We start from the raw sequence: 13,052 nt of genomic DNA, 5'->3' as shown, positions 1-13,052 counted from the left end.
GAGGGGGTATGGTTAGGGTTAGGGGGTTTAGATGGGGGAGCTCAAGTTTGGAGGTTGGCCACCGAAGGTGGCCAAACTCCATGCACAGACCAAACCTGTTCCCATCCTGGGCCCCCACGTCACTCACGGATTGCTCTCCAGGAGGGAAGTGTCCTCTCTTATCCCAAATAAAGGGGTTTGAAAGTGGGCTTAGAGAACCCAGAGGTTAAGTTTAGGGCCGGAAGATAGGGGATGAAGTTAGGGCCCAATGTTCAATCAGGGCTCTAGGCGGTTAGGTTTAGGTTCCCTGCATGGGGTTAAAAGAGGTTAAGGTTAGGGAAGGCTTCAGGCCCAGGAGTTTATAATGGGATGGCCATAAAAGGGCCTATACAAATAAAAAATGAAGAAACAAGGAGAAAAGTAAAGAGGAGGGGAAAATTCCCTTAAATGGAGTTACAGCACCCTCTAGTGGGTTATATTGGGGCTAAACTCTCACAAAATGGCATCTGAAGCCTCCCTCAAGCACAGAAGTACATAAAATCAGTCACTCAAATTGGTTTCATGGAGATGCTTCATTAACATGATCATTCCAATGATCCAACATGTGCTCTGCAGTCTTGTCCGTCCAGCGAAGATTGTCCGATTCTGTGCTGAACTTATCAGCAGGTAGAGCAGGTATGTGCTCCTTTAAACCTGCAATAAAATTGTTTATGTGTAATAATGTGTCTTGTTCTGTTTTGGGAAGGGCAGAAGAAAAGTTAATCACTGGAATATAAATGTCAGCTTGGGGGAATTTTTCTTGTGCCGACCTCAGCGTTCTTCTCAGCTCCCTTATTGGTACATTTTTATCCCTCTGACACCTGTTATTCAGGCTGAAGGAGAGAACCAGCTTCTCCACCGATGTGTCACTGTCTGCTTTATCCACAAGGATCTCTGCATGGCCCCATTCTGTCAATTTGGACTCCCTCCGCAACATAAGGAGGAATCAAGCCCACATTGGTGTCTCCAATGATCACCGATGCTTCCTTTGTGTGCAGTCTCCACTCTCTGAGCTTTTTCTTTGTGCTTGGATGTCTCGTCGGGGTGCATACCTGTTGTTCAACTGAAGCTGTGTTGGTCTTCTTGGGGGTGGATTCCCCCTGTATGAGGTCCATCGCCTCCATGTTCTGTTGTAGCTGAATGGCGGGAGAAGATTTCCCCTCAGAAGAAGCCCCATGAAGTGCTGTAAGGATTCTCCTCACCGTTTTGGGTGCAGTGTTAGCTGTGGGTGGAGCATGAAAGGAACGATGGAAGGAAGACATAATAATAATCCATTTTATTTGAAAGCGCCTTTCATCTCTCACAGACAATGTAAAAAAAAAGAAAAAAAAGAAAGCGCCTTTCAGAACACTCAAGGACACTGTACATGGCAGAATAATAAAAACAGAATAATGTATTCATATAATGAATACATATCCATCTGCTGGTGTTTTTCTGTTATGAGTAATGTGCAGTTTACATCATATACAAAAAACACCAATAGAGAATAGGCAAAAGGCAACCGATCCAAGCTCAGTAAAGTGAAAGGTGATCAATGTACTACAAAAAGAGAAGAAAGTGATTTTTGAGCACCTTTCATGTCTATACCAATTGGTGGCGCTAATGCACCACTTTGTGGTTTGCCAGCCACCAAAATTCAAGAAGAAGAAGTAATCACGTGATTATGTTTTTTTAACCTGCCTTTCCAGATCCCGAGGGTTATGTTTTTGTTTTAAAGTCGTTCAAAGGTTTGTCCTTTCGTTTGAGATTTTAATGTGTATTTCCAATTTGCCTGTCTAGTTATTTTTATTATTTGTTTTTAGTTTAATGAGGAGATGTTAACTCGCGCATTTATATTATCTGGGAAACCGCTGTGTGCTTTATTTGACATAAAAGAATGTGAAGTTCCGACGACGTACTGAGTCCTCTGTGTGAACAACTATCATTACAGTCATCTCCCTGCAGTCGTCGAGCGGTCTCGATACCTCGATAGCTGCCATGGCCGATGTAAGTATGAGACGTCTGTCATTCTTCTTGAGTTCCCGTCTCCAAAATGGAGAAGCAGGAAAAAACGTATTGCTGATAATTCCTATTAAAAAAGGGACACGTGAAGTAGTGTTCGAGATTTAAAAGCGCTCTCAAAAGTAAACACTTATTTACTTGTTTATTTTATTTTGATCTCTTTATTCTTGGGGGTGTCGGAGATTAATGAAGCGGCTTCATGTGCCCTTATCATGATGTCGAGGCGACCACTGCGGAGTGTATTTCGGTTTGTTGCGCTGCCTCCGGAGCTGGGTGGAAAGCATAAGTGTACGATTGTTTGTTTTTTAATTGACGTTCCAGCACAGAAACTCGGAGACGTGCAGATATACAGAGAAAGAGAGATGTTGGAAGAGTTTTTTAAAAAAACAAGAAAAACTCTTCCGGCTTCCGGTTTTGACCTCTTCTCTTCCTGTATCAGCGCTTATGTGGCGATTATCTGAGCGGCGACGCCTATCGTTCAGGAGAATATGCAGTGCTGCCATAAGAGCGGGTATTAATACAAGGCAGTTTCGCAGTGCTGAAATATGCAAGTCCGTACTTCGCAAGTTCACATGCAAGTCTGGATTTCGCAAGACCCGGGAGGAAGCTAGACCAGGAAGAAAACGCAAATTTTATTTCAAAATATTATACATGTATGCACAGTGTTGGGAAGGTTACTTTTAAAATGTATTCCATTACAGAATACATGCCCCAAAATGTATTCTGTAACGTATTCCGTTACGTTACTCAATGACAGTAACGTATTCTGAATACTTTGGATTACTTAATATATTATCATGCTTTTTACAACAACGTGAATGTACTATTGCTGTGTGATTTATTACTGTTACTGAAGGTCCGCGACTCTGAACTGTAGTAAAGGGACCTCTGACTAATACGGCGGGGTCCCTGTCGGCTCGTAGCCGAAAAATAGCTTTACTTTGTTGGAGGGGTCAACTTTGCTAGTGAGAGACAGAGAGAGGCGTTGAAAGGCTGCTCCAACGGAACTTATTGTTTTCGGAGGAGAACAGGAACACGGTGTACAGTCGAGTCTTAATAGCTTACTTACAACTGGGCTCGTCAGGCTCTCTTCTTGGCTGCAGTGGTTATTATTATATTTACATGCTTCCAGCTCCCGTTTCTGCTCGATGACTGCTCGTACCTTTCCACTCCCCTTTTTCTCCCTCCTCGCGCTCACAGACACATAACGTGTATGGCAGTCTATTCTCCCTGCAACACGGACTACACTGCCCATGATGCTACATTCTTTAGAGCTATGCTTGTAGCATTCTGCCTGTTAGCTTAGCACAACAACAACAACAACAACGAAAAGGCCTCTCTCACCCAGGAAACACACAGTCGCAGAGAGAGAGAGAGCGTCGCCCTGTAACCATGGCAACCGTAACGCTGCCGCCTGGAACAACAGAACGTAGCTGTCAAACAAAACCCAAACAGTCCTGACCCGCGACAATATGAAACAGGAAAGTACCGCAGTGTAATCCATTTATTTCAACAAAGTAACTGTATTCTGAATACCACCTTTTTAAACGGTAACTGTAACGGAATACAGTTACTCCCAACACTGTGTATGCACAGCTCACGCTGCTTATTGAACAGAAACAAACGTGTCCGATGTCAGAATGCTTTTATTTTTATTTTAGTAGACACTCAAAAGTTAAAATAGACAGCTAGTGTTTGGAAGAGAATTGAAAAAATATATTAAAAAAAACAAAACATAATTTGATCATCACTGGTGCAGTCTTCAGGATCTTCACGTATCAACATGCTGTTTCTGCTCCCAGTGGGATTAAAATATTTATAATGTTAGATTTAATTCAGAGTCAGCTGTTAAAATAAAAACAGCACATTTTCACATCCAGGGATAAGGACTGGTGAAATATTCAGTTCAGTACACTGACAGCTCTCCAAGTAAGACTTTGAAATAAAACGACCCAGTTATGAAGATTAATTTATATTCTCGGCCAAACCGATTTGCTCAGGAACAAATAAAACACTGTAATAAGTTTTGGAAATGATGTGCGTCCTCACCAGCTGTAGTGAACCTTGACTTCAGCTGGTGAGGACGAAAATGAAATGACAGATGAAAATGTCAGAGCAAAAATGACATTTGGAAAAATGTCAGAGCACTTTTGCAAATAGGTGATGTCTTGATAAATCGAGCAATATTTGAAGTTTACGCATCTACATCCTGAAAATATTGTAAGAGTTAATTTTGTTCCACAGAAATGGTAACATCTCAAACGTTACGTACACTTCTAGCAACTTTCCTCCACCATTGCTGCTTCTAAGTTTCGAACAAACAGAATTCTGGGATACTTGGCTTCACCAAGTCCAGATAAGTCACCGGACACATGAGTGACCAGGCTGCAGTGTACGCGCTGTAATGCTCGCTTTGCTCACTGCTGCACCCATGGTTCGCAGAAACTTCTTTTATACCAGTCAGTACTGTGCAGGAAGCCACTGCAGTATTCTAGACGATAGGCGTCGCCGCCCAGACAGTATCACCAGATAAGGTGGTCAAGACTTTGTCAAGTGTGCTTTTTTTCCCCCACAGACTCAAGTTTTCAATCTCCCTCTGTATATCTGTGTGTCTCTGCAGTGGCCTCACCGCCAAGATACAAATATTGAAAGGTCATAATCAGCTGATGCCCCGCAAAAATTGTGTCACAGCTGACATCAAAATCACAGTGCGACACCAGTGATGTGTCGACTATAATAGCACTGTCACACAGACTAGCTGTAACACATACTTGTTGTACGCTGCCTCCATCTGACAACAGAGCTCACTGCAGCCAGCTGGGCCGTCCCTGGAGTGGAGCGGACAGCAAACGATCTCCCTCTACTGGACGATGAAGTATGGTTTGTTAGCTCTGACCAACTATCTAACCTTTTTTTTTTTTTATGTAAAATTATTTGCAGGATTTGAAGAGATATCTTTACAAACAGTTGCAAAGGTGCGTATCATTAAAGTAACAAAATCTTCAATGTTACAGTCGACACTATCAGGATGTTCAGTGTTTAATGAGGAAGTTTTGTTGTTTGTCTCCTTCAGCATTGAAGGTCTTCATGCTATTGTGGTCACTGATAGGGATGGTGTCCCGGTTATTAAAGGTAAGAAACATTCTGAATGGCTGGTTATTGCTGGTCTCACTGCTGTCGTGTGGAAAACTGTAAAATCCATGAGAGCAAAAGTAACAGAAGAGAAACTTGGTAGTAGAATTAAAGTGTGTTTGAATAGAGCCTAAAACCAGTTTCCACATTGGCCCTGATAGGAGTAGCTGCTCCTGAAGGTGGAAGTCAGCCAGGCGGGAAGTCCACGAGCTATCAGTTAGTCTGTGAATCGCTCAGACTCACATACTATTGCACAGAACATCAGAGCAGAGAGCACACTTGACTTACTTTGTTTGGCATAAGATGTTTTTTCTTTAAAAAAAAAGGATTTTTGTATTTTACTAAATATATTAATGTTTCAAATCTTTTCAAATTTGAATTTCCAAGAAATGTTATATATTAATTTAGAGAAAAATGTAACCAGTTGCTCTTTAGTGGAGAAAAAAGCAAATAAGTTGCATCATAAATATAGTGAATTATGCAGGTTTGGGCAGTATTTGAAATAGGGCTGCCACGATTACGTCGACTATCAAAATCGTCGACGACTGATTTAATAGTCGACGCGTCGTTTGAAGCTTTGTAAGATCACAACAGACGCAGGAATAAGTAGCAGGATTTAAGAGTGTAATAACGGACTGAAACAGAAGATGGCAGCACTGCATGTACAAGGATGCTAGCTGCCGTTAAACCCCGAAGAAGAAGAAGCTGTGTCCCAGCATTCATAGCGCGGCCCTGCTCAGTTTCCAACAATGGCGGCGGCTAGTTAGTTTTAATGTTACTCTTATTATTCTTTCTGGGTCACAAAATAAACGTTTAACATATTTTCAGGCGAGAATGTAGCTGTGTAAACCTCAAATATCTGCTCAGTTTATCAAGACACCGCATATTTTCAAAAGCGCTCCGACGTTTTCGGAGACGTCTGTTACCCACTAGCTCGATAGCTAGCCGGGGGCTAGGGTCACTAGAGCCGTGAGAACACCGGACCCCCGACAAATCGTTTTCAAACCCACCGCCGTCTTTCGCTACTCAGGTTAAACATGACATATGAGTCACTTAGATAACTTAAAAATGTTGTTGTTTGGCTTTTTTCAGTGTTTTATTTGTTCCTGAGTAAATCGGTTTGGCAGATGGCTGAGTTTATTAAACTCAACTGAAACAATCTGCAAATTTCATTAAAATTTAATAAAGTATCATCTTGTCTTTATTTTTAGTTAGCACATACCTTAAACACTTAAAGCTGTAAGCTAATGATAGTTATATAAGAGCAGATGCATGCTGGTGCAATAAGCTGTAGTTTTACGTTGAATGGATGATGATCTGATTAGTCGACTAATCGCAAAAATAATCGCCGAATAGTCGACTATCAAAATAATCGTTTGTGGCAGCCCTAATTTGAAACAAATGTCAGCAGACATTCCTTATGTGGAGAGTGTTTTATCCCTACATCCCTGACATCGTTGCTGTATCCTTGCAGTTGCCAACGACAATGCCCCAGTTCATGCTTTGAGACCTGGCTTCCTGTCTACGTTTGCTCTGGCCACTGATCAGGGCAGCAAACTGGGCCTTTCTAAGAACAAGAGCATCATCTGCTATTATAACGCCTACCAGGTCAGACCCCTTCTTTCCACCAATCAGTAGTTTGGTATATTTGTCATACCATAGTCTAGCTCCAAAAATGTCATATATTCTATATTTGTTACACAGAAAGCGAAATATTTCAAGCCTTTATTTTATTTTTCACTATTGTTAAATTATTATATTAAGTTATTGCTATAATGAAAGCAAACAGCATATTCATTTATACGCATAGTACCTGTTTTAGGGTCCTTTGCCCCAAATTACTGCATCAGTGTGGCATACAAGCATAAGGTCAGGTTGTTTTGATGATGGTCTTCAGCTCTTCTGCATATCAGAAGTGAAGGGGCTAAAATTTTAGATATGAATTTCAAGCCCTGACCTCTACCCAAGTTTAATGTCATTATTTCAGTTTGTTCTAAGGTCAGGATGAGTATGGATTGACCAACTCAGGTTTGGTAAAGTATATCTAGTTTATTTAACTTTTTTTTTTTATATAACATGTAATGTTTCTGGATTGAACAGATTGTGCAGTTCAATCGGCTACCACTGGTCATCAGCTTCATTGCCGGCAACACTGCCAACACAGGTAAAGTTTGAGCCAGCGATCAGCAGAGTGTCATGCCATTTAGATGTCATATGAAGAGTCAGTAGTTGTCAATATAAAATCAGCATTACAAGTGAAATTTAACCAAATCACAGGATCTTTGATTCTATTTAGACTCAGACTGTCAGAAATATTATAATTCTGATCATTTATCAGGACATACCCATATTTTTTCATATATATATATATATAAATAAATTTTTTATTTATTTATTAGGGGTGCACCGATACTTGTACCGATATTGAACCGTTCGATACAGTGCTTTCGGTTCGGTACGCATATGTATCGAACAATACAACATTTTACATTTATTTTATCAACTTTTCTTCTGACGATGCTGTCTGTGTTGAGAGCTCAGTGGATCTGCGTTCGACTACTCCGCCTAGGCTGCACTGTCGAGCGCAGATCCACTGAGCGCAGCGCAAGCTAGCAAGACAGAAGCTAATCTCGTTGCAACATGGCAAATTGAACCTCCCCCACCCTCATTCAGATCTGGCCTTTGGAACTATCTTGGTTTTCATGTGACGTATGACCCTGATGGTAAGCGAGTCATGGACAAAAGTAAAACAGTATGTCGGATCTGCCATGCAATGCTCAATTACATGGGTGGGAGCTAGTGCGTTAGCGCAGTTAGCTCGTTAAGGTGTTGACGCCGTCCAGCCCCACGTACGGAACGATCCGCGGTAGCTCGTTAACGGAGATTTGCCGTGTTGTGGCGTTAACGTCATTTCAGATTAACGCTGACAGCACTAGTGGGAACACAACGAATATGACTGCACATTTACTCCGACAGCATCCTAGTGCAAAGACAAGTGGAAGCAGACAAAAACAACAAGCACCATGCTACTAACTTTAGCCGAGTCATTTAGACAGCCGTTAGCACAGGATTCTCCTTATGGGGACCTGATATGTTTAATATGCTGCTGAGAATATAGCCCAGAAGAAGCGTATAGTAGAGCTTTTATTTTGAAAGAGACATTTCTCTGTAATAAACTCTCTTTTCCAAAGATGAGTGATTCCTCAGATTTATTTTTTTATTACTTTGTTGTTTCAGCAACATTAAATTTAAAAACTGTACTTATGAGTTAAAATATATATTTATAATTTTAATAAATGACAAATTAAAAAAGCATGAAAAAATTTTTTTGTATCGAAAAAATATCGAACCGTGACACCAAAGTATCGAACCGAACCGTGAATTTTGTGTATCGTTGCACCCCTAATATATATATCTATGTATATATGTGTGTGTGTGTGTGTGTGTGTGTGTGTGTATATACTGCACAGTTACAGCGGTCAGCTGCGTAGAAAAGGATCCTGGTGTAGAAAGTAATATTAAATAAATTCTAACAACAGCTGATCAAGCTTAAACGTGCTGCTGCTGTTCAGGCGCTGGTTTCCTCTTTCTGGTGCAAAGTGGGCCAAAAACAAAGAAGAGAGGCGGACTCACGACAGAAAAGCCGATCAGCTGATCATTGATCAGTTTCACGATTGAAGTAGCAGCAGGAGAGAGAGAGAGAGGCAATCGCTCCATATATCGGTTGTTAAGCTTAACGCAGGAATGCTTTACAAACATTCAGAGATGAACTTACACACTTGCTTTACTTCTCTCTGGGATGACTTCCTCGGAGATGAAATGCTGGTTTGGTAGCGAGGCTACAAATACACACAGCCGCTCTATCACGTGAGCACACTGCTGCGACGTGTTACGGTTATGAGCCGAGTTACGGCGTGTCGCCAGTTTTGTGAGGTGCTTTTTTGATATTTAATGGATCGGATTACATTTTTTTTTATTTTTTTATTTCTCATACACACACACACACACACAGTACCTGAGGATAAACTACAGAAAAACATGAAGATTTGGGAAGTGGTGTAGTAGTTAGTAGATGCCCAATGAGCAAATGTGACCGAAATGATGGCGTTTGAGATGCTGTGACAGACGTGACACTTGCAAGATTATCTGTGAAGAGAACGGGCCTGGTGGTAGGGTTGGGCGATGTGTAAACATTTTCCAACTGACAATCGTCAATCCAAATATTGACGGTGGGCGATATATTCACGCATGCGCAGACTTTTTGATGGGCGGAGCGATGTAATCATGCACGAACTGATTTGCGCGTTTACAACACAGAAGTCCAAACATGGACAAAGTAATTTCCCCCCAAAATTAGGGCTGCCAGCTTTAATGTGGTCATCGCGATTAACACGATTAAAATTTAAACGCGCTCAACCCGTCTGGAGCGCAGAATGAACAAACGTTGGACAAACTGCAGACGTAGCATTTGGGCGCACTCTGAGGAATGATAATAAACCTCATAAATATTATGTGTCTGTACTCACTGTGTGTTGTGAGTTCTTCTCCTCACATGTATGTCATATTTGTTGAGTAACAGTACAACACTGTCCTTGTGTGTCCTCAGGTCTGATAATGAGCCTGGAGAAAGAGCTGGCTTCACTAATAGAGGAGCTGAGGCAGGTGGTGGAAGTGACTTAAAGCTGTGACATATCAGCTGCACAGTCACATGATCTGCATCACATCCTGCTCACTTTCATGCTCTCAGTGCTTCTGCATTCATGTCTTTAACAGATCTGACTAAATATAAGACCTGTGCATATCTTGCTGTGTTTTCTGTACACCTTTGTGCCATTAATGGATATTTCTTGTAGAATTTCTTGTCTGATTAAATCTGTAATTATAAGCATTTAAAAATGTTGTTTTTGGTTGGATGGGGGAATTGCAAATAAAAAATAATACAACTGAGGTTAAATTTTACTTGTATTTTATTAATTATTGGAATTTAACTTTTTTTTTCTTTTTTTTTTTTTTTTTGGGAGGGTCTTGCTTTAAGCATTTCATCATATTAGTCATGTACTGCTGTAACAGTGCTGTATGTATGAAGGGAAAATGATTCCGAGAATATTTAGATGTGATTTATATAATTTGAAAATGTAAATATGGTATTTAAAAAATATTAACCAGTATTTTTAGAGATAACAAGTTAACATTTAATTAACAGATTCAGGTTTACATTTTCATTGCAATGATGTTCGTCTGCCACTTTTTTGCTGAGATTGTTGTCCAAGTCTCTGGAACTCAAGTGTTCAAACGGTAAAAATTTGTTAAAAGGTATCATTACGAAGGAGCTTATGGAGAAAAAAATGCTAAAAACAATTTGGATGTACAGAAAAGTGTGGACGAATAAGAACCATAAAAGATTATTCCAAACAGTCCTGACCCGCCACAATATGAAACAGGAAAGTACCGCAGTGTAATCCATTTATTTCAACAAAGTAACTGTATTCTAAACACCACCTTTTTAAACGGTAACTGTAACAGAATACAGTTACTCATATTTTGTATTTTAAATACGTAACGGCGGTGCATGTATTCTGTTACTCCCCAACACTGGTCATGTGCATATGGTCTTTGCAAGCTCAGACAGCTGGTTTATTGTTTAGGTCTTAGAAGTTCTAATTTGCTTTTTTTTTTTTACTTTGTTCAGTTTCCCAGTAACCTGTTGAATGACTTAAGTGTAGGAAGACTGGAATTTCTAAATGTCTTTCCTGTATCTGTATGTGGGGCATCCAAGTTTTCTTTTTAAAAATAACCTTGCTTTAGATAAATGACCTTGCTTTAGCTCTTTTTCCTTATCAGAACTCCATAAAGTCATCCTCTGAGATGAAACCGATGTTTCTGGAGATCCAGTAATGGGAACCTTAGGAGAATACATTTGACTAATGATAAAACTTAAACTTCTTCTTGTGATCTCTATGGCTACGTTCACACTGCAGGCGAAAGCGCATCAAATCTGACTTTTTTGACCCTGTGCGACCCATATCTGATCATGGTCTGACAGTGTGAACGGCACAAATCCAATATTTTCAAATCTGATCTGGTTCACTTTCGTATGTGGTACTGAATCCGATACATATCTGATGTTTTAGAAAGCGACTGCTGTTTGAATGGTCATGTCGCACTCAATCCGTCTTTGACACAAGACAGACGCCAATTATCAGCGCCCGGGAAGACACCGTGAACGCTTCCTGGCCATCCAGTGTAGACGTTAGTGAAACTGTTGGGAAGACAGCGTTGGAGAAACGTGAACATTTTATTTGTACTGTATAATCTGCAGATTCTGACAGAAATGTGCAACTATCCTTTGAAGCACCGCTCCTCTAAAACAGCAATAAGGATCATTATTAGGCCATATGTAAATAACAAAATAACTTTATAACTTAAAGCTAAATTGGGAAACGTAAAGTCTGAAACAGGTCTTTATATTAAGGCCAGCAGTCAAACAATACTGTTTGGTCTTGGTCTAAACAGAGCACGCTGTGTGTGAAGTCTTCTTTTGCGCATGCGGGCCGCTTTGAGGGTTCACACTAGAGGACGTTTGCTGTCACATTTTATTTGTAGTGTGAACAAGCAGACAAAAAAATCGGAATCGAGCATTAATACCTGCAGTGTGAACGTAGCCTAAGTCAAAGGCATCTTTTATCTTCTTGTTCCTTCAACATTGGCTTCAACTTCCAAAAAAGGAATGACAACTATTTTGGAAGTTCTGACCTTATCATTCACTATTTCACTGGGAACAGGCTGCTGGCATTTTGGCTGAGGGCTGTGATGTATCAGTGGGAACAGAATGTGAGGGTTGAAGGCAAATGGAATCGGTGGGTAAGGAGCTGCTTGCAGGGAGTGGACTGAACTGGATCTTCATGGACCTCATTATAACTGTGATGTGAAAGACTTAGGATAAAAAACTGTCATGCTGGTGTAACAGTGTTTATGTTGTATGTGATTACACTTGCCATGTTAACACGTGTATTTGTTTATTTGTAATGTTTATTGGCTCAATGGCACCCTCTCTCATAAACGGTGCATAAATGCCACTTGCAGCACTATAAATTGTCTGAGTGTTAATAAGAAGAGAACTGTTGCAAATGTGAAGTGCTAAAATAGTCACATAATAGTATTGTACACTGGCTAGCTTAGCTAGCAAGCTGTGCTACTAGAACATGTTACTCCTTTTGTAGTGTCCTGTGTTTGAGCCACCTGTAACAAGCCAACCTGCCTGACCAGCACTTATGCCGTTCTCATCCAGATAATAAACAGATTCTCTAAAGGATAAGAAAGTCTCATGGTAAATGGCCTGCATTTGTAAAGCACTTTTTTCTAGTCCCTAAGGACCCCAAAGCGCTTCACACTACATCATTCACCCATTCACACACCCATTCACACACTGGTGATGGCAGCTACATTGTAGCCACAGCTGCCCTGGGGCGCACTGACAGAGGCGAGGCTGCCGGACACTGGCGCCACCGGGCCCTCTGACCACCACCAGTAGGCAAACATGGGGTTAGTATCTTGCCCAAGGATATTTAGCATACAGTCAGGAGGCAGCCTGGGATCGAGCCACCGACCTTCTGATTAGTGGCTGACCTGCTCTGCCACCTGAGCTACAGCCACCCCAATGCATCTTTTACTACACAACGCAATGTCAAGTTAATTTTTAGACCAGTTAGTTACAGCAAAGTGTAATTAAGTCTTGTTACACTGGTGCCGTGAGCCTTGATTCTGAACCCAGTGAGAGGACCCTGAAGTGTTGGAGGCGTCGACTGGTGTCTGGAGAGGCTGTGCAGCGGGAGTTTCTCAGGTTGCTTGTCTCTTTGTTTCAATACTACTCCACAGACTGTGCAGGTTAAATAAAGTTTCAC

The 13,052-nt window shown here is 41.0% G+C and overlaps 1 protein-coding gene across 1 annotated transcript; it reads left to right on the top strand.

Annotated features, from left to right (window-relative positions):
* The first annotated feature begins 1,639 nt into the window (after positions 1–1,639).
* Positions 1,640–10,098, top strand: lamtor3 (late endosomal/lysosomal adaptor, MAPK and MTOR activator 3). The gene is made up of 7 exons (XM_086274780.1): positions 1,640–1,745; positions 1,949–2,004; positions 4,960–4,994; positions 5,093–5,151; positions 6,626–6,759; positions 7,252–7,315; positions 9,758–10,098. The coding sequence occupies exons 2-7, from the start codon at positions 1,996–1,998 to the stop codon at positions 9,829–9,831; spliced, it is 375 nt and encodes a 124-aa protein (XP_086130906.1). The 5' UTR covers positions 1,640–1,745; positions 1,949–1,995; the 3' UTR covers positions 9,832–10,098.
* Positions 10,099–13,052: the final 2,954 nt, after the last annotated feature.

The sequence above is a fragment of the Aulonocara sp. 'chitande type north' Nkhata Bay genome, linkage group LG19, assembly GCF_057382095.1.
Source record: "Aulonocara sp. 'chitande type north' Nkhata Bay isolate Kocher_YH1m ecotype deep benthic linkage group LG19, A_spYH_male_GT1.1, whole genome shotgun sequence".
Classification (NCBI taxonomy): Eukaryota; Metazoa; Chordata; class Actinopteri; order Cichliformes; family Cichlidae; genus Aulonocara; species Aulonocara sp. 'chitande type north' Nkhata Bay.
The sequence above is the reverse complement of the archived record's forward strand: the minus strand, read 5'-3'. Positions and strand labels throughout refer to the sequence as shown.